The 21,468-nt window shown below is 35.3% G+C and overlaps 1 protein-coding gene across 1 annotated transcript in view; it reads right to left on the bottom strand.

The window, feature by feature from the left end:
* Positions 1–21,468, bottom strand: part of KLHL1 (kelch-like family member 1) — a 378,971-nt gene that overhangs the window by 22,429 nt on the left and 335,074 nt on the right. Inside the window, exon 8 of the mRNA XM_005871702.2 lies at positions 12,736–12,898. Within this exon, the coding sequence (XP_005871764.1) occupies positions 12,736–12,898 (163 nt within the window). The remainder of the gene's footprint in view (positions 1–12,735; positions 12,899–21,468) is intronic.

The raw sequence follows: 21,468 nt of genomic DNA, 5'->3' as shown, positions 1-21,468 counted from the left end.
TAAAGTTTTGCAAATATATCCATGAACAAAACAGGATAAATATCCCTGCACTTAATTCTTCTGGAATAAGGGGTAGACATAACATACAAAATAAACACATATACTTCTTTATAAAGACTGGGTGCTGTAGACATTGACAGAGCAGGGAAGTGGGTCAAGTGTGCAATGGTAAGAGAGGGATTGTGATTATCATTTTAAATATATCATCAAGAAAGTTCTCACTGAGAAGATGATGTTCGCACAAAAATTTGAAGAAGACAATAGTGGTTGGATGTGAGTTCAGGAATATCTGCCAGAGAAGATTCTAGCAGATGGAACAGGTGACTCCCTAGGTCCAGGAGCAGCAAGGAAGCCAGAGTGGCTGGAGCAGAGATTGAGGGAGGAGTGGCAGATGAGGTGAGAGGTAGGGAGTACAGGGTGAACCTCATACAGGTATTTGTAGACATTCACTCTGAGTGAAACAGGAAGCCATAAGACATTTTTTGAGCAGAGGGTGATATTACTTGCTTGGGTTTTAATATGGTTAGATGTTATGAAATTTTTGTCTTATTAGTGGATATTATGCTTAATATATTGGTAAATAGACAATTCAGTACTTTTCAATTTATAAATAAATGTTCAGGAAGACATTACTGCTTAGAATATAATTTAATTGAGGTCTTATATTTACAAATTTATGCTCTATTATTTTACTAACTCTAAAATATGATGGCTAAACTGATTCAAATACTGGAGACTTATTTTTTAAAGCTGTTTAAGTTTCTTTGAATGCCTGCCACGATAAAGTGTTTCTGATTGCCTGAGTGTGCCCTTTATGGACATAATGATTTTTTGCTTGATTACTCAACAAGTTGTCTGCCAGCTCTCAATCTTGCAACATGTTGATATTAACTAATAGGAACATTTTGTAGAACAAGTATCGAACAATTTAGCCTGCAAAAGCACCCAGAAGTGAAATAATTATTCACTCAGAAGATTTTATCTTCCTAAAAACTTTCTGAAATCTGAATTTCACTTATGTTTTTGTTTTACTTATATTGAAGGTCTAACTCAAGGAAAGTATGCAATAAGCTTGATGTATTATTATTAAAATTTAACTAAATATTTTTGCAGGAATTTTGCTTATTGGGAATCTTCACATGAAGCACATAGTTTATATATAAGAAAAGCATTCTCTCTTTTGTCTATTGTTTTAAAGAAATTATTGACTTTAAGCTGTTCTATTTATTTATACATATAACAGTGATAAATTATGGTATTGCTACATCTGAACTCAGTGTTGCTGATAATACATTATTCCTGTGCAGCAATATATCATACATTTTCTTTTTCTAAGATTATTAAATATGCTAACATATACAAATATATAGCTAAATGTATATAAAAGTAATGGTAATTAATATAACATATTACTTACAATATAAAAGTCAATATTGAACCTATTAGGACTTTTATTTGGAAATTAAACAATCCCATAAAGTTTGTTATATCATAATTGATTCTTTAATATAATTACATATATTACAAACCACTATTCATTCAGTCTCTCTTCTACGTAAACTTCCCCTAATAAAGTCTAATAACACAAGGGATTATAGAATAAAGAAATTCATGTAATGCTTTAATACAAATGACCTAATTTTTGACAGTTTCTTTTGTAAAATAAGTGTTTTATATGTGTATGGTAACTATTACTTTGTAAATGATTTACTAAAGCCTAAGCTAGATTATCAGTGGTTTCTTTCACTTTATATCTAGCCTTTTTAATGCCCTTCATGGTATTATATAGTCTACAGATCAGTAATAAAATTATTGTAACTTTAATAATATAACATAAATTATTGATAATGTTAGGGAAAAACTAGTTGAAAAGAATAAATAAACTAATTTTTTTTCCTCAAGAACAAGCTGTGAAAAAGAAAACATAAAACTTAACTTATGTAAAATATATGATAGTGTCCTTTAGGACTGCTTTATGGATCTATTGTTAAAATTAATAAATGTATTTCAGTATTTGAAAAGACCTTGAAAATTGTGTACTTTACAAATATATGTTATTAACCACTATCTATAATCCACTTATTTTGAAATGGAAATTTGCTAAGTGACTAAAAATTTAACTGTAAAAATAAATAACAACAATAATAACTATTACTGTAATTATTTTGAAATGGAAATTTGCTAAGTGACTAAAAATTTAAATGTAAAAGTAAATAACAACAATAATAATAACTATTACTGTAATTGCATTAAAGTTATAAAAATAACCAAGGATATAAACATTATATTATAAGCAGTTAGAATAAATGCTAGAAGGTATGCATCAAACTTTATGGACAATTATCAAAGGTTATCTTCTCAGATCTCCCCTCACAATCTATTTAAATATAGTGTAGAATGATTTCCTGGTTTGTTACTACAAGGACAAGTTAGATGTTGAGAATCTGAAGAGCAGAGAAGAATCTGTTCCCTGACAACATAGGAAGTGACAGCTGACAGTTTCGCAGCGAGAAAGAAAATTTGACATTTTAACTTAGAGTTGAAAGATGAGTAGAAATTTGAAAGATGAAGTAAGGAGAAAACATTACATATAGGGAAATATTATGAGTAAAGACAAGGGTCATGAAAGGTCATAGAAGGTGACAAATAAAGAGTGGCAGGTATGTCATGTTGATGGAAGAGGTTGTAGTGATGGGAGGGAAAGAAGAGATTCAGCTGGTAGAATGAGAAGATTAAAAGGAGAATGAAGGGGGTTGTGTGTCCTGCTGTAGAGTTGGAACTTCACTCTGAGGCAATGAGAAAAGGACAAAAAACAATACTCTTAGAGATCATCAAGGTCATAGTTCAGTTTGCTGTGCATATTAACTAGTATTTCCCTTGCAAGCCAAACATTGGCAGGGAATCAGAAATATTCCTGACTTTAGCAAACTCTTGTAGAATTTTGCTGAGTATGGCAAGAATCTGAGTCTCCCCTACCGCTTTCCCTAATGTATGTGTTTATTCAGCATGCCAATGAGTTTTACCTAAAGTTTAGCGACCAGGTGTCAGTGTGTTGAAGTCTAGTTGCCATGTGCCTGAGTATCACATATTTACTATTCTAGTAACTATAAAATAGCAGTTGCGGGAAAGAAATCTTGTATTAGGATTTGGGTCAAATGTGTGTAAAGTGGCTTTGTAGGTACTGAGAACCAGGCTGTTCCCATTTTTAACTATGTCATATGTAGAGTCTGACCCTTTGCCATGAACTGTAAAGAGTTAGAATTTAACCCTACTTGGCAACTAACAGATTCCCTATCACAGCTGAAAGAAGACACATGATTCCTGGGTCAGAGAAAAATGACTTTATTACTCACCGCACAATAGGTAGTATGAGCTTCATGTTCATATTGCTGCTTCACGTCCCCCCAAGTCCCACCAGGCTGATGCAGAGAGACTTGGGTAAATGCTGATACACAGTGGGTTTTTCTCACATTTGAAGGTCACTGAGTTTATGAAATGCTTATTCTTTTTAAATATATTTTATTGATTTTTTTACAGAGAGGAAGGGAGAGGGATAGGGAGTTAGAAACATCGATGGGAGAGAAGCATCGATCAGCTGCCTCCTGCACACCTCCTTCTGGGGATGTGCCCGCAACCAAGGTACATGCCCTTGACTGGAATCGAACCTGGGACCTTTCAGTCTGCAGGCTGATGCTCTATCCACTGAGCCAAACCAGTTAGGGTGAAATGCATATTCTTTAAAAGAGGATGCCAACAAACCTACCTAACTTTTGCTCTGGAGAGAGGCATTATTATTCTGGAGAAGAAACAGTTCTGCTCTCTGTCCCAAAGAAAGACACTGTTTCTATCTTCCAAAGCTGTCTGATTTACAAATGCTCTGAATAAGATAGTATGAAAAAAAGTTGCCGATAGTTCTTGTTTGGAAAATGTGCAGTAATGCTAAAACCCGATGGTTGAATTATCTATGAACCCTGTTGTCCCGATGTCCTAAGGTACCTCTTGCTATCACAACCATAGTTCACGTGGCAGGATGCCAGAAGAGTGGAAGAAGGAGCACATCCTCTGCCTTTAAGATTTCATCTTTTAAGTGCACAGCTCACGTCTTACATGCCATTGGCCAGAACTTAGTCACATGGCAACCCCTAACTGGTAAGGTGCTGGAAATGTTCTTATTTTAGGTGACCATGTGCCTATCTAACAATTGGTGTTTATATTGTCATATGAAAAGGAGCGAATGAGTATTAGGAGATACTTAGACGTTTCTGACCCAACACTGGGTCTTTTCTAGTCCTGGGTACCGTTGTGCCTTCTATCTTAAGCACCTACTTCCTATAGAGGCTAGGCTGCTGCTCCTTCATCTCTCATCAATGAATTCAGCTGTGTTTCTACGAGACAATCTTTCCTGATACTACTTTGTCTGCTTCCAGAAATTTAACATTATTTCCAATCTGTATCCCAAGTAAAGTTATGTAATACTTGTCATACTTTATCAATAGTGCATATTCCAGGAATGGCTATGGAAAGTGCCTCCAATTACATATTCTAAATATTTTAAGGTTTTACTGATTAGCCTGTGATATTAATTATGATTTTGATTCACAATATGGTTACCCAGAAGGTATGTTGTTATCCCTTCCTTTGCATAATAAAAGTGTAAAAATTTCACAACCCCCATGACATAAACGCTTCAAAACAGCTCCCTAGAGCCATAACTCTGTTTGATCCTTTGTGTCCCAGTGAGAACTCTTTAATTTAGTCCCAAAAGAAGGCTTGCTGATAGATCCTGCTGTCAGAATACTTCACCTCTGCCATTCAGGGAACCTTTTTGTGAAAAGTACTTGTTGCGGTGCCTGATAGTACAGTGAGCGGATGTCGGTAAGCTTACAACAGCTTGTATGCTGCTTTTGTTCCTCCTTCCTAGAAATGTGGATGCGTGGGGCAAACTTGGACCGAGACTTGCTGCATTTAAAACATGGCTGGCATGCAAGATTGTGCGTTAAGGTTTGATAGAAAATACTTACCTTAATTTATTAGAATGTGCCCATATTTCCTAAAAAGGAAAACAACTCACAATTTTAAATATGCAAATTACTTTGGGTCAATTAACCACATCCCAATACTTGGTAGAATTCAACAACCTAAACCTGATAGAAATGGCCACTTCTATTCTTTTTTAAAAAAATATATTCTTTTTAAAAAAATATATTTTATTGATATTTTACAAAGAGGAAGGGATAGGGATAGAGGGTTAGCATCGATGAGGAGAGAGAAACATTGATCAGCTGCCTCCTGCACACTCCACACTGGGTATTTGCCCGCAACCAAGGTACATGCCCTTGACTGGAATTGAACCTGGGACACTTGAGTCTGCAGGCCGACGCTCTATCCACTGAGCAAAACCATTTAGGGTGGCCACTTCTATTCTTAATCCCTCCCTCTTTCCTTGCCAACTCATGCTCTACCCCTCTTAAAATTCTGCATTCCCTTCCTTTGTTGCTTTAATTTTTCCTGACACTATTTTTCTCAAGTCTAATAAACTGGATCCTGTTAGTGGTGATCTTGCCACATGGACTGCCATGCACATAAAGAACTTGAGTTGTTTTAGGCTATCACTCTAGAGAGTTTTCAAATGTCTCTGAAGATTAGGTGAAAATCTGAGGAGAAAAACTAAGTGGATAGTCACCAAGTTATTAAGAATAAACAAGGGAAAGAAAATCAAAGCAGAGAGATGAGTATGTGAAAAGGCAAAAGGGTGTCAACTATCAAAGCATGTTCAGGGAATCGGAGTGATTCAGTATGTCTGGGGCATAGAGAGACTGTAAGGCCAGGGTAAGAGTGAAGACTGGAGAAGAAAGAAGAGTTCAAACAATAAAATATACTGCATTCCAGACTGTGGAGCCTGGTATTGGCTGAGCTCAACCTGGGGACTACAATGAATTATCTGTTGTTTCTGTTACATTCTAGCACTGAGGCATGATTTATCAAATAATCCCTTTGAACCACTGGAGTACATCTTAGCCAATCCACTACTATGATGGAATTTCTTTGAACAATTATACATTATTCTTCACCAGAGTGATCTTTATAAAATTGAATTGCAACCATGTCACTGCCCTGTTTTAGCCTTTATAACATCTTTACCTTAGCCAAGTTGTTATGTGACCTGAGGCCTGCTTTTATATCCAATCTGTTAGGGCCACTCTCTCATTATATTCCAGCCAAACTCAAATCCCCTCCATTTGTTTGCATTTCACACTCAAGGACTTGACACAAATTGTTCCTTCTCCTTGCTTCTCATTGATTTCCCCACTTTCTGTAAAGCTGTTAAATCAATCAAGTCCCAGCTTAAAAGTCATATCCCACCTCCACCCCCACCCTGACCCCCAGGAGGCAAATTACAAACCTCGCAAGTGAGATTCAGTAAACAAGAAGTTTCATTTAAAAAAAAAATGTGTGAATGTGAGATAATACAAATTTTAATATAAATTGCTTATTATATAAAAGCTTATATAAAATTTGGAGGCCCACTTTTATGAAAGACAATACTAAAGTCTGAATACAAAAATAGAAACAGGGTATTTGGAATCACCAAGCAAGTGACGGGCCTTGAGGCATAAGTGAGTTGCTGTGCTAGATATGGGGGCACACCAAATGAAACGACAGACTCTCACACTTGTTCACGTGATTCCTCAAGCTGTAGAAAATTCAGGCTGCAACTGCAAAAATTGTTACTTGCAGAAATGGCAACTCTCCCATGAATATAACTAACATAAGATTTTGAAAGAATGTTTGAATAAGTTTTGGATGGAATAATGAAATGAACTCAGTTGTTTTGGGGGATCACTAGGGGCAATAGAATGCATTTATTAAAATTCAAGCTTTTATGGATGTACTCAGACAGTGTCAGTATCTGCTGTATGAGCTGAGAAAATAAAAATAAACAAACAAGAAAGAGCTTTTAGGTACAAAGTTTGAAAGAACCAACCTAAAGCTAAAAGCACAAAAGAACCATGGAATCACTAGTGGAGATATTCAGGAGTCACATGGCCATCTACAACCAATATCTGTTAACTGGTTGTATTTTCTTTATTCATTGAGTAAGTTTGTGGGTGTGCTGACATAAGATGATGTAACTGCCATTTAGCATAATCTTCTTATTGGAAGACAGACCAAAATGTTTCATGAAATGGATATAATTTTGCTCTTAAATTTATCAGAATACATGCATTAATTTTAAGCTATAAACCAACTTCTTGTTTTCCCACAATAAATGGTATCATAAATAATCTAAATTCAAGAGGGAGGTTCACTATTTTGATTAGCCTTAATTAGAAAAATTATTCAAAATCACATCCAGAGAAGCAACAGTCAGATTAGAATGTCACATTAGAGAGATGTGAAAATAACATAAGAGGGGGAAAAACACACATCAATAGAGATGAGAAAAACAACTGTCAAAGGGTGATGTTGAAACAATTTTCTGCTATGGGTCTAAAGTGAAAGGTGACTTTCTAGTGATTATATTTTTTTCTGAGTAAAACAGAAAAACAACAAAAAGACATTAGTAGACAGCCATCAAACCACAGAATTTTTAGGCGATTAAATCATACCTGTGGTGGGGGTGGGAAAAAAATATTCAAATGAGAGTTGTACTATTTTGTTTTAAAGGAGAAAGATTAATTGAAGTAAATGTTGCATTATTTAAAACATTCCATAGAATAAAATTAAAATTTGGGAAAATACACTCAATTAAAAAGTAAAAACTTTGAATACTATCCATTCTGATATTTGGTATGAATAATGCTTTAGAGTAAAACAGAATTTCTTAAGATATTAAATATTCTAGCTGGCCAAAAAATAAAACAAAAAGAAAAACAACCCAAATGATAAATTCCATGTATAACTAAGTTAAAAGAGGCATTAGAAAAAATTGGATCAACATTACAATTATAATAATATATGAAATTTATAAAACATTGTCCATTAAATATTTTGTTTATTCGATTTTTATGCCATTTCTTTCTGATTGAGTTTGGGGGGATCTATAACAAAACACACATATTTTAAGATATTTCAACGTAAATATTAGGGAAGGAACACAAAGTTATAATGGGAGGTAATTATTAAAAACCTAGAATAAGATGAGTAACTTTAATATAGTCTGTTTGTATGTATGTGTGTATCATCCTTACCGAATAATGTTGCAAATAATTAAGATAATAAATAGGTAAGGATATTTCTCATCCCTGTTAAGAAAATTTGCTGACCTACCTCGATGTGGGGCTAGGAGGACCAGAAGAGATAAACCAAAGAACTTATATACTTATATGCATAGCCCATGGACATGGGCAATAGGGTGGTGAAGAGTGGGGAGGGGCTGGGAGGAAGGAGGTAAAAGGGGTAAAATGAGAGATAACTGTAATACATCAAGGATAAAAAATATATTTAGAACAAAAAAAAAATTTGTTGTGTCAATGAGATATTCATCTTCTAAAGAATACAAGAAATGAACCCATTAAGCATTAATGTAAGTGGCAGGAAAAAAATGACCAATAAGCAGATAGATTGTTACTCCTATATAAATATTAGAAAAAGGAAAAAGGCTAACAAAGTCTATACTTATCTATATAGGAATTAAAAAACATTAACATCTAAGAGAAATGTTCATTCTCCTATTGCAAGTTTTACTATCCATGAATAGCCAAGTCTGCAGGACACTTTAAAAAATGAATTTAATGTAGAATAAAGAAAACTTTTATTAATTTATAAATTAAGTAACATTAAATAAAAAATATTGTAATTTTTAAGAAAAAATAGTCCTACCAAAATATAAATATAGGTAGTAAAATGATATTAATAACATATATTCTCTATAACTAAAATGACAATATTAACATAAATTTTCAAATATTTTTTGTGATTGCTATTAAAAGGTATAGCAGAATTTTAAAAATATATTCATAGAGGAGTGGGAAATGGAATGTACCTAATTCACAAAGAAACAATTCCAGCCCAGTTGGTGTAGCTCAGTGGTTGAGCATCAACCTATGAACCTGGAGGTCATGGTTTGATTCCCAGTCAGGGCACATGCCCAGGTTGTGGGGCATGCAGGAGGCAGCCAATCAATGATTCTCTATCATCATTGATGTTTCTATCTCTCTCTCCCTTTCCCTTCCTCTCTGCAATCAATAAAAATATATATATTTTTAAAAATAAACAATTCCAAGAAATGTCTTTTGCATAACTTACAGATGAGACTAGGTGGAAAGTTGGTAATATGTTTCAATTCCCTCTTCAGACAAATATCAGTATAACAAGAAAGCTATAGGAAGAAAACCTCTAACCATTTTTTTTTAATATAGCATACCATCACTATGAAATAAATAGGGTATATATAATTTGAAATCCTTTTTATTTGTACACAATGGTTTTCCAAGGTAGCAATGATAGTAAGATTCTGGATTTTTCTTAACTACTACAGTCAAAAGAAAATTACAGGAATGTCTGAAGATATTATTTGATATTAAAGATGGTACTAGCAGAAAGTTTGATAGTTAAAACTATGCTACAGAAAAGTCTCTTTACCAAATACAAAAACGAAATTAACAGGTAGCAATTTGCTTTGGCTTTCCATGATTCTGCTCCACCATTCTTTCCTAATCTAACAGATTTTTAAAATAATAATTACATATACTGACTGTGAGATTAATTAAAAGACTTAGATGCTCTGACAGGAAAAATCACAAGGAGTACATGGAATGACAAAATGAAGCACAATGGAGTATGGCTAAGGGTCTTTCCTTAACATAAGAACATCTTACTATTCAAGCAAAGAAAGTATATACTTTCAACTTTTCCTTTCTGGGAAAATTCAGTAAACAGTGCTTTCAAAAAAATTAAGAAAATATACATTTGGTGATACAAGACATTTTAAAGATAAAATGATAAGCTAGCACACTCAATTGAAAAAAATGCTTATGAAGTAGATAGAAAAGAGAGGAATCAAAACTATCATGTAAGAAAAACTAAAATGCAAAAAAATTTAAGTTTACATTGGAAATAAAATTCATAAACAAAATGTCAATTATTAAATTTATGATATAGAAGACAAAATTTCCCAGTTTATGTGGAAAAGAAAATTACCAGGGAGAAAAGGCATTTATGGAAAAGAAATCCTACTAAATAAAATACTTAAAATATTTATTTTAAGCCTGAAAATAATAGCTTTTTATATCAAATTTTGGGAAATATTTTAGATATATATTATTTTAGATATAAGTATTTTAGATACAATTAAATACTTTTGATGTAAAAAATGAGAGACCACTGACTTACATTTAGTTTTGTTTATTTGGGTGTTTTTTTCATATGGTTTACTACTAAATAGCCATTAAAATTTGAATTTCCAAAAGTTTTTAATGCTACGGTAATATTTATTTACAATTTAGGTGACAGAAGCAGTATACTAGAGGCCTGTTGCACGAAAAGATTCGTGCAATAGCCCTTCCCATCCCCAGAGCCCCCTCCCCCCTCCACAGCCATCAGGCCTCGCGGCTCCGCTGATCCCGGGGCGTGAGGTCCCGCTGCTCAGCCGGCTTTGGGGACGTTTGGCTTCGCTCCACTGCTTGGAGCCTACCTATCGAAATTAACCACCATCTTTGTTGGCAGTTAATTTGCATATCTTGCTGATTAGCCAATGGGAGACGTAGCGAAGGTACAGTCAATTTCAATCTTCATCTATTATTAGATAGGATTATAATAGTAACTTTGTAAATATACATACTCATACATATTTAGAAAATACATTTAGATTCTCAAAGGTTATTAGGAGTAACTAAATTGGGCGTGGTCAGTGTCACTCAGTGGTTAGAGTGCCAGCCTTCGCACCAAAGGGTTAAGCATTCAATTCACTGTCAAGGGCATGTACCTGGGTTGCAGGTTCCATTCCTGCCCCATCAGGACATGTGAGGGCACGTGGGGGAGGGAGGCAGCCAATCAATGTATCTGTCTGTCTGTCTGTTTCTGTCTCTGTCTCTTTCTCGTCCTCCCCCCCTCTCCCTTCTACTCTCTCTAAAAATTAAAGGAAAAAATATCCTCGGGTGAGGATTAACAAAAAGTCAGGGCAATTCATTCACCATTTACTGAGTACATATGGTAAAGGGCTATCAAGCCCAGGAATATAACAATGAATGATGCTTATAAAATATCAACATTTAGTGAACTTATAAAGCTAAGGATAAGAGACAAAAACAGCCCTAACCGGTTTGGCTCAGTGGGTAGAGCATTGGCCTGTGGACTAAAAGGTCCCAGGTTCGATTCCAGTCAAGGGCATGTACCTTGGTTGCAGGCACATCCCCAGTAGGAGGTTTGCAGGAGGCAGCTGATCGATGTTTCTCTCTCATCGATGTTTCCAACTCTCTATCCCTCTCCCTTCCTCTCTTTAAAAAATCAATAAAATATATATTTTTTTTAAAAAGAGACAAAAACAATAGCATATATAATTTCAAGAACAGTAAGTAAATAGTTTGGAAAAAATCAATAAAATATATTTTTTTTAAAAAAGAGACAAAAACAATAACATATATAATTTCAAGAACAGTAAGTAAATAGTTTGGCAAGGTATGCAGTGTTGCCTATTTTAAATATAATGGCTAATAAACAACTTTATGTGAACAAATTCTGAGATGAAACCTGAATGATGAGAAGGATTCAGGCACCTGAGATTTGCTAGAAACAGCATCTCAGACAAAACAAAACAAAAAAAAAACAAACAAAAAAAAACACAAAAGGACTGAGTTGGCTTAGAAGTTGCCATATTTGAGGCATAGGTAAAAGGGCAACTTGGCTGATGCACAGAGAAAAAGGAGTAGACATGGGCAAGATCTAGTGGCTCCTTGTAGGTAAAGACATGCATTTTATTCTAATTGCAAAGAGAGCCCTTGAAGAACACTGACATTATTTGCATTCATAAAGGGTTGTTCTGGCTGCTTTAGCAAGTGGACTGTATGGGAATGAGTAGAGAGACCAGATTGTTAGTTTGAGCAGTTGTCCAGGCAAAGATATGTTATTAGCTTTGTTTAGGCCAGGGGTTCTCAAGGTAATGAGAAGGAGTGCATTTTGCCATCCCCAAGGACATTTGACAACGTCTGCAGACATTTTGGTTGTCACATTGGGGTCAGAGTAACCAGCACCTAGTGCATAGAAGCTCAGGATGCCGTTAAATACCCTCCAATGCACAGGCCAGAGCCTCACCCCCAACAGAAATATATCTGGCTCAAAAAGTAAAGAGTATTAAGGCTGAGAATTCCTGATATAGAGTAAAAGAAGTAGAAATTGTGAAAAGTGACTAGATTGTTATAATTAGGCAAAAATTATATATTGGGCACCAAACTTCTTATAGCCTTTTGGAGTCTCATCGGGTAATGTTATCAGAAAGAATATTAAGTTTGCAGATCTTTAGTGAATGTAATTTTCATGAAATGTATTGGATACATCTTTAACCAGCAATTCATGTGAAGAAGTTTTGGTTTCTATTTTATATGAAGAGACAACCAGAAAAATGCACAGTCTTTCTTGATTTGTCAATTATCCATGAAGACTAATTTTTTAAAACAATTAAAATCTGAAGATATTTTTAAAAGATTTTAACTGAACAATCTCACTAAGAGTTAATTTATAAGAATATTCACTCAAAAACTTTTTTTTTTCCCAGATAAAAAGGAAAAATCTACTCACTTGCCATTCAGTGCTGCTACACCAACTGTGCTTCGGGCAATTGACATACTTGCAACAAAAGTCCACTGCTGACTCTGGGGATCCCATCTCTCCACTGTATTCAGATAGCTCCAGCCATCATGGCCTCCCACAGCATAAATCGGGCCTTCAAGTACGGTCACACCTAGAACATAGAAGTGAAAACTGAATGGATTTATTCCACAGTGAGATTTTAAAAATCAAATTGATAGTAAACAGCCCAACCAGGGTGGCAAAGTGGTTGAGCATCAATCCATGAACTACAAGGTCACTGGCTCGATTCCTGGTCAGGCTGGGTTGCGGGCTTGATCCCCAGTAGGGGTGTGCAGGAGGCAGCTGATTGATGATGTTTCTCTCTCAGCAATGTTTCCAAACCCCCATTCCTCTCCCTCCCTCTCTCTCTAAAAATCAATAAAAACATATTTAAAAAATTGATGGTAAAATATATGATGCTATTCAGAGTAGGCTGTAGATGTTAGGAAACAATTGCAATGCTGTAGAAACTGTTTACTAAAGTTTAATCATTAAATTGAAAACATTTAGAACCAAAAATAAATAGTATGACCTAGATGCTTTACAAACTTAAAGAAATTTTCTTATTTATGTCCATGTGAAAAGAAAATTCTAAAATCAGAGTTGATACATCTTGTGCCTCTACATTGAAGAATATTTTTATACTGCCATTTCAAATACTTTATTACTTTAAGCAATGTTGTATTAAGTAATGTAACATCAATTTGAACAGAGCATAGTATATACCTCTATGTTATTAAGATTAACTTTAATTTCTCCCAGTAATCTTTTTCTAATTAAAAAATTCCTATATAATATATATTTTATCTTTCTTACTTTATTTCAATGTATGCTATCAGTATTTATGAATTCAATTTTTTCTTGCTGAATTTATTTTTTAAGTTATGAAATATTTTTTTATACAGTAGTGATTCTCACCTTAAAGGTATAATTTTTTAATTATTAATGAACCTGCATTAAGTTTGTTTTTGTTCCAGGATACTGATCTTTGACTTACATGGTAATTTAATCCATCTATATTTAATGTAATAGCTGATTATTTTTAGATTAGATTTTAATGTTTCTCCTATTTGTTCTTTCCATTTTTATTTATGTATTTATTTATTTATTTAAATTTGTCTTTATTGTTGAGAGTGTTACAGATGTCCCCTGTTTCCCCATTGACCCCTTCTAGCCTGCCTTCCCCTGCCACCCCCCCGGGGGGCCTTCACCTCACTATTGTCTGTGTCCATGGGTTATGCACATATGCATTTAAGCTCTTTGCTTAATTCTCCCCACCCCCTGCCTTATTCCATGTCCCTGGATTTATTTTGTTCATCAGTTTATTTTGTTCTTTTTGTGCACCGGGCCTCTAGTATTAAATATAAAAGTCATAGTATGAGTTTATTACTGGTTGATAATTAAGTTAGTAAATTTTAATTATTATAAAAGTAAAATGGTCAGTATAATCCCTCTTAGAATTAGTTATTAAAGCTGCTTTGTTAAGATCTTCAAGCAGGACAAAAGCATAATTGTAACATATTCTTTTATTTTCAAAACTTATATTCCTTTCCCAAACAACTCTAATAGTTGAATACGAACTATATTCCAAGGATTGTATATTTTAATAAACCAAATTTGAAAAATATTCAAGTTTACTTTGAAAATATTCATACTTTATGCTTACAGGTTACAAAGAAAGATATTCGTATAGATTACCACAGGATTTCTGAACTCTGGATGCCTTACAAAGTGATTTGCATGTTTCTTGCAGCTGCGATGATTCCCTTGCAGAAAGGCCTCATTAAGTGACGTGAATAATTGGACCAGAATAATCTGAAAATCAGAATGATACTTCAATTTCCTCCTTGTGCTTACTAAAAATATCTTTACAGATGTAGGAAAGCAAGGCCAACAATGCAAAAAATATTTTTCTGTGCTATATTCATGTACCAATGTTAAACCTGCATTAAAGCTTAATAATCTAATGAAAACAATAGAAATATCTAAAGTCATCATTTTTATCCTGATCTGAAGAGGATATTTTTTTCCATTGATCTTTTAGAGAGAGTGAAAGGTTGGAGGAGGGGCAGGATGAGAGAGAGAGAGAGGTGAGAGAAACATCAACTGGTTGCCTCCCACTTGGGCCCTGACAGGAGCCGGGGATCAAATCCACAAGAGGAATCAAACCCATGACCCTTTGGTCCACAGGCTGACATTCTAACCACTGAGCAAAACCAGCCAGGACTCTAAAGTGTCTCTAACTTAATTTTTTGTGTCTCTAACTTAATAATTGTCTGATTTCTTCTGACAAAAACTTGTAAAATTTATTTTTGATGTTTATAGTTACCAAAATTTTCTTCTTTTAAATTCATATAATTGCTTATATATTTTATACTATACTATAGATATTATTTCCCTTGATAATTCTGCAGTAAAATCCCTTTTAGAACTATTCTGTATAATTTTCCTTCAAGATAATTCAATGAAAGTAGCAAGCTATCCCACATTTTTAGGTAAGACAGCAAAAGTTAAAGGTAAGCACTTTCCATATGGGTTTTAGTTGCTAGTAATATTTTTTATGCAGTCCTACAAAGTATCCCACCCTTGACCTATTGAATAAAAATCTTCATTTTAAGAAAATCCTCAAGCAATATGCATATTAAAGTTTAAGAAGTTACAGTGGTCTCCAAAGTGGAGGACCTCTTCTTCATAGGGTCCACAATGCTATAATCCGGATATGCAAATAATATATTAGAAATTATATTGTCTTATTATTTAATGTGTACCTTTGCATGTTTTATAATAATTGTAGTTTTAAACAATTAACATATTTTTTATAATTTATAAAAATCCTGTTAGAGTAAATAATTAATTTATGAAAAATCTATTGCTGTAAAACTTGTTTATCAATAATCATGCTCATACAAAAATGTTGGAGACTATTTCTTAGCTAATCCCTTGCTTAGCTATCATATTAGTACATACTAATTGCAGGCAAGGTGAGTTTTTGAATCAAAACTAGAATTGTTTTATAATTAGAGTCAAACCCTTTCTACCGAATTTTTAAAAGGCTAAACACTTACCTTTGCTTTCTATATTATCTATGTAGCAGTGACTGATAATTGGTACTCACCCTGTTTTTTCTTATCCTATCATAATAAAGCCACTAAGTTTTAAGTGGTCACATAGCTGCTCCAAAAAAAAAATGTAAAAAAAGATAAAACATCAGTCTTTTTTTAGGAAGATGCAACAAATTGACTAAAGCATAGGTACTGGTATGCTGTGTCTGTAATGATGATGCAATGGATAGAGTAGAAGCAGCATTAGGCAATGAGGTGCCCTTGGGCCTGTTGTTAAACACAGGGGACTAACAGCAAAGCTGCCGGTGCTCTCAGGGCTTGACAGCTGAATGGTGGTCTTGCTCACAGATGCTCAAATCCTCCCTTTATTCTTGTTAAACCATCGCTGTTCTGGGTTTTACTCTGAGACCAGCTGACTTTGTTCTAGTCCACTCAACTAGGCGCATTCAACTTTCTGACTTTTTAGATAATACCTGAATCCTTAGCAATATCCACCAAATACTCTGATTTTGTTTTTTAAAAAAATTGTATGTTACCAACATGTATTATGTATTTCAGAGCAATACACATAATGTATAGACGTGAATGTAACCTTATTCTGATTGTCATTAAGTTAAGCCTCTTGAGATGAGGATATCATTTTGAATTAGGCAGATGGTCCCTAAATTCAGTGATGAGTGTCCTTATAAGAAAAACATGGGAGATATGAGGAATATGCTTCTTTCTGTATAGATAGATATAGCTGAACTAAGTTTTAGAATATCTGTACTATATTTTACTTTATTTTTTATTTGTGTGCTCTGTATAACAAAAAGAGCAAATAATAGTAATAATGAGGAGGAGGAGGGGGGGGAGAAAAAGAAGAAGAAGAAGAAGAAGGGAAATAGTAATAATACTATATCCACTCAAGAATATGAGTGGGAACTGGGTAGCGGGAGACAAAAGGAAGTATGCATAGATATCCTTTATCTTGTCAGGGAGGATTCTCAGAAATATCCCAGCAGATTTCTCCCATACTTCCCTGTCCAGGGCTCAGTTACAAGCCTATCTTTAGTCTAGAATAATACTGTACAAGGCAGTGGTTTTCAACATTTTACATCTCATGGCACATATAAACTAATTATTAAAGTTATGCAGCACACCAAAAAATATATCTTTGTTGATCTGATAAAAAAAAAGGTATGATTTTGATTCATTCAAACCAGACAGCTATTGTGGCCTTGGCTGTTTGTGGGGGAGTACAGGAGACTTGGTTGGAAAGTTTGTAAGGAGGAAATTCCATCCTAGGCAAGTTGGCTAAAGGCAGCCCACTCTGCTTATCAGAATTCCAACCTAGGGAAGTTGGCCAAAGGCGTCTGCCCCTAATTGTTCCTTGACCTTTCCAAACAAGTTTGTGCATGTGCAGACCCTTGGGTGTTTACCAGAATCTTTATACTTAGTCTTTAGGTGTCTTGCTTAAAGGATATTGCAGACGCATGTGTCCTCCCAAGATCACTTACCCTACTGATTGTATCTAAAAGATAAACTCTATCCCAAAATGCTGTTATAATAAAAGCCTGAAGAGGCAGGCGAACAAGGCTGTCCGGTTCCTATAGCCAGGCAGTCCCTTAGCCCTCTCTTTCACAGCAAACTTTGTGCCAAAGTAATCCATTCATCCATCGCTCAGGGTCTGCTGGTCAGCCCTGGAAAGTGGTGCCCCATGTGAGGACCAAGGAACACAATGAGACACGGAGGAAACCTCAAAAACGAAGAGTAAGAAAATGAAGAGTTACTATACAGTAAGTCATTGGAGCACATTTGGGATTTCCAGTTTTGATGGGATTGTGTCTTAGCTAAGTTTTCACAATCGGACAGCAGCTGTCTGACAAGTTATTAAAAGCAAATGGTGCCTCAGTTACAGAAGAACAATTAAAGAGCCTGTTGCAAACTGTTACAATTTATAATCCTTGGTTCCTTGATGCTGGAACATTAGACCTTGATCTCTGGGAGCAAGTAGGTAGGAATTTAAGGAGAAATCAGGCCCAGGGAAAACGAATGTCCTTGTCATCTTTAACTATGTGGGCTCTTTTTCAAGTTGCACCATGCCCACTTTATATTGAGGATGAAAAGCCTACAGAATGCAGGAGGCCTTACCATTGCCCCTTCCTCCTGAGGTAGAGCCTGTAACACCCAAGGCCCCGTCATCAGAGGAAGCCCTTCCCGATTCTCCTCCTCCGGTGGGGAAGGCTCATCAACTAGATCCCCAGTTATTGGATCATGTGACAGCCAATCTTTTCACAATCGGACAGCAGCTGTCTGACAAGTTATTAAAAGCAAATGGTGCCTCAGTTACAGAAGAACAATTAAAGAGCCTGTTGCAAACTGTTACAATTTATAATCCTTGGTTCCTTGATGCTGGAACATTAGACCTTGATCTCTGGGAGCAAGTAGGTAGGAATTTAAGGAGAAATCAGGCCCAGGGAAAACGAATGTCCTTGTCATCTTTAACTATGTGGGCTCTTTTTCAAGCTGCACTATGCCCACTTTATATTGAGGATCAAAAGCCTACAGAATGCAGGAGGCCTTACCACTGCCCCTTCCTTCTGAGGTAGAGCCTGTAACACCTAAGGCCCTATCATCAGAGGAAGCCCTTCCCGATTCTCCTCCTCTGGTGGGGAAGGCTCATCAACTAGATCCCCAGTTATTGGATCATGTGACAGCCAATCTATGTTAGAAGGAGAGCTTTTGGCATGTGCAGTTATGCAAGATCAGCAAGGCAATAGGATTCATGAGCCACTCTCCTTTAATACCTTTAAGAAATAAGAAAAAGCGTTAGAGAAAATGAGGCTAACAGTCCATTTGCAAAAGGACTCCTTAATGCCTTGTCTGAAAATTGCCATTTGAGGCCTTGGGACTGGCAGATTTTGGCCAAAACAACTCTGGACGCCAGTCAATAGTTATTACGGAGAGCAGAATATGATGAGATCTGTGAACAGCAGGCTGTTTGTAGGTGTTCACTGGCGACCCCACCTGGGAGCCCTCTGGGCCACAGTCTGGCTGTAAGTCCCAGGCACTTTAAGACATCTTCTGAAAGATCCATGAAAAAGACTCTGTTTTATCAAGTCTTGTCTGTGGGTTATGCGTGCCTATAAATATTGTATATAAGAGTGTCTGTTGATTGTTGCTTTATGTCTCTTTGTTGTTTGGTTTCTAATGAGCGTTCTTGTCTGTCTGTAATGTAACTTGGTTGCTGATTGATGTTCTTTGCTTGCTTTCTTATTTGGGGGGGACTTAGTTTGCACTTCACCATTTTATGAACATAGGGAATCCTCTGTCTCTGCTGTTTGGGCTTTGTGCCACTCAGCACCCATTTGCTGTGCTGGGTTAGTGTGAGATAAGCTTCTAAGGCTAATGTCCCAGTCCACCCTTTTCTGAGTACTCATTTATTTACTGTAGGGTTTTTTGTTTCTGTTTTTAAGATCTCTTCTTATATGCAAGACTTCATATTGTTAGTCTACTCAGAAAGAAAGAAAAAAATATGGGAAATAATAATTTAAACCCTACAAGTCTTTTTCCTAGGATGATTAGACCTATAGAAGTGCCCTCCAGCAGGCTGGAGAAATAGCAGTGGGGGCCACTTTGATTTTGCAAGAAAAAAATAAAATAGAATAGAACTTTTACATTAAAGCCACTAAAGGCTGGTGAGTTATCCCGGTTACAAAATATGCCAAGAAAATGCCTTGGGTAATAATAATTGGCTTTAAAATCTCAAAGAGAATAGGTGTGGGTATATCTAGTTTAAATTCATTATTGCTACATTTATTTGTGACTAAATCATTAAGAAGTATTTTTGGAAATGAAAACAAACATGTTAATCATTACTTTTACTTTCAGGCTTGACTTAGAATTATTTGCTTAAATTTGGAAAAAAAAACTATTCTAAACATTCCAAACCCGAGATTTATTTATTTTTGGCTTTAATATATAGATAACGTTTAGTATATCAAAGGGGTAGTGAGGAAAAACATGTTTGTTATACATGACTTACCCTTTTTAACAAGTTTTATACACTTACTAATGAAAACTCTGTTTTAACAATATATCTTCTACTCAATCAAGAAATATTGATCTACACTAACATAATCACTATCATCAATTCATATTAAAATTACTTGTATAAAATATTAATAGATCAATCACATACTAATAATTTTAATGGAAGATTTTATTTGCAAAATAACTTTTACATCGTCTTTCTTTTTGATTTCTCCATAAGTTGTCTTATTTAATTTTCACTTTATATATTTCAGCAGCTTTCTAACTCAGTTTACTACCTGCCTATCTTCTTTCTCCAACTGATTTTTGATGCTTCTATGAAATTGAGATTGATCACCCAGTAGCAAAAACTAGCCGTGCTCAAAAACTTTAAAGATTTTTCTCTGTAGAGAAAATTTTAAAGAGTAAACTTTATTATAAGGTATGTTATTCAATATCTGGCCTCAAACTTTTTAAATTATATCTACCAGTAGAATATTTATAAATTATTCAAATCAGTCTGATGTAATACTCGATGTTTCATCTAAGTTTCATGTAGGCTACCTTTCATGGCATTTCTTAGATTGTACCCTATACTGCAAAAGATCTCTGTAGCATATCAAAATTCTGCCCATCATTTAAATCTTTATTCAAGTTTCCAGAGATAAAATTTTATTTTCCTTACCAAGCTGCAAAAAACAAACAAACAAACCAAAAAAACCCCACTGTTTTGGGGCAGTTTTTAATTATTTTCTGGATTGTATTAAAATAATTTAGGGTTTGTGTCTAAGAAACTGCAGCTTCTGTGAAAATAAGATTTTTTTCTTTGATTAATTGTTGCATCTTAAAAAGCACTTAGAACTGTGATTTAGACCTAATGAACATTCAATAAATGTTTGTTCACCAGTGGCATGAGTAGATGAACCATGGAAGATTATAGGAAGAGTAAAAGAATGTATTAATTTAGCAAACTAAAGCCTAGAGTAACAAATTGATCTTTTTCAGTCATTTGAAATGCAGTATATGATAGTAAAGAATCCCTATGAAGATGTGGAAAGGGTTGGGCAGTAATTTGAAAGTAAATTAAGAGATAATGCTTTAAAATTTTTTCTCTATGAAAAAATTATACTGATTGTTGATTATATTTAAGTTTTAATATAGAGCACAATGCTGAACTAATGGCAATCTATACTAATAAAAGGGTAACATGCGAATTAGACCGGATGTCCTTCTGGACAAAACCATGGTGGCGGGGCCAAGGCAGAGGGAGTTAGGGGTGATCAGGATGGCAGGGGAGAGCAGTTGGGCGATCAGGTAGGCAGGAGAGAGCAATTAGGGGGACCAGGCCAGCAAAGGAGAGCAGTTACGGGGATCAGGCTGGCAGGCGAGAGCAGTTACGGGGATCAGGCTGGCAGGCGAGAGCAGTTACGGGGATCAGGCTGGCAGGCGAGAGCAGTTACGGGGATCAGGCTGGCAGGCGAGAGCAGTTACGGGGATCAGGCTGGCAGGCGAGAGCAGTTACGGGGATCAGGCTGGCAGGCGAGAGCAGTTACGGGGATCAGGCTGGCAGGCGAGAGCAGTTACGGGGATCAGGCTGGCAGGCGAG

This window comes from Myotis brandtii, unplaced genomic scaffold (genome assembly GCF_000412655.1).
Source record: "Myotis brandtii unplaced genomic scaffold, ASM41265v1 scaffold353, whole genome shotgun sequence".
NCBI lineage: Eukaryota > Metazoa > Chordata > Mammalia > Chiroptera > Vespertilionidae > Myotis > Myotis brandtii.
Note: the sequence above shows the minus strand (reverse complement) of the source record. Positions and strands in the feature narration are given on the sequence as shown.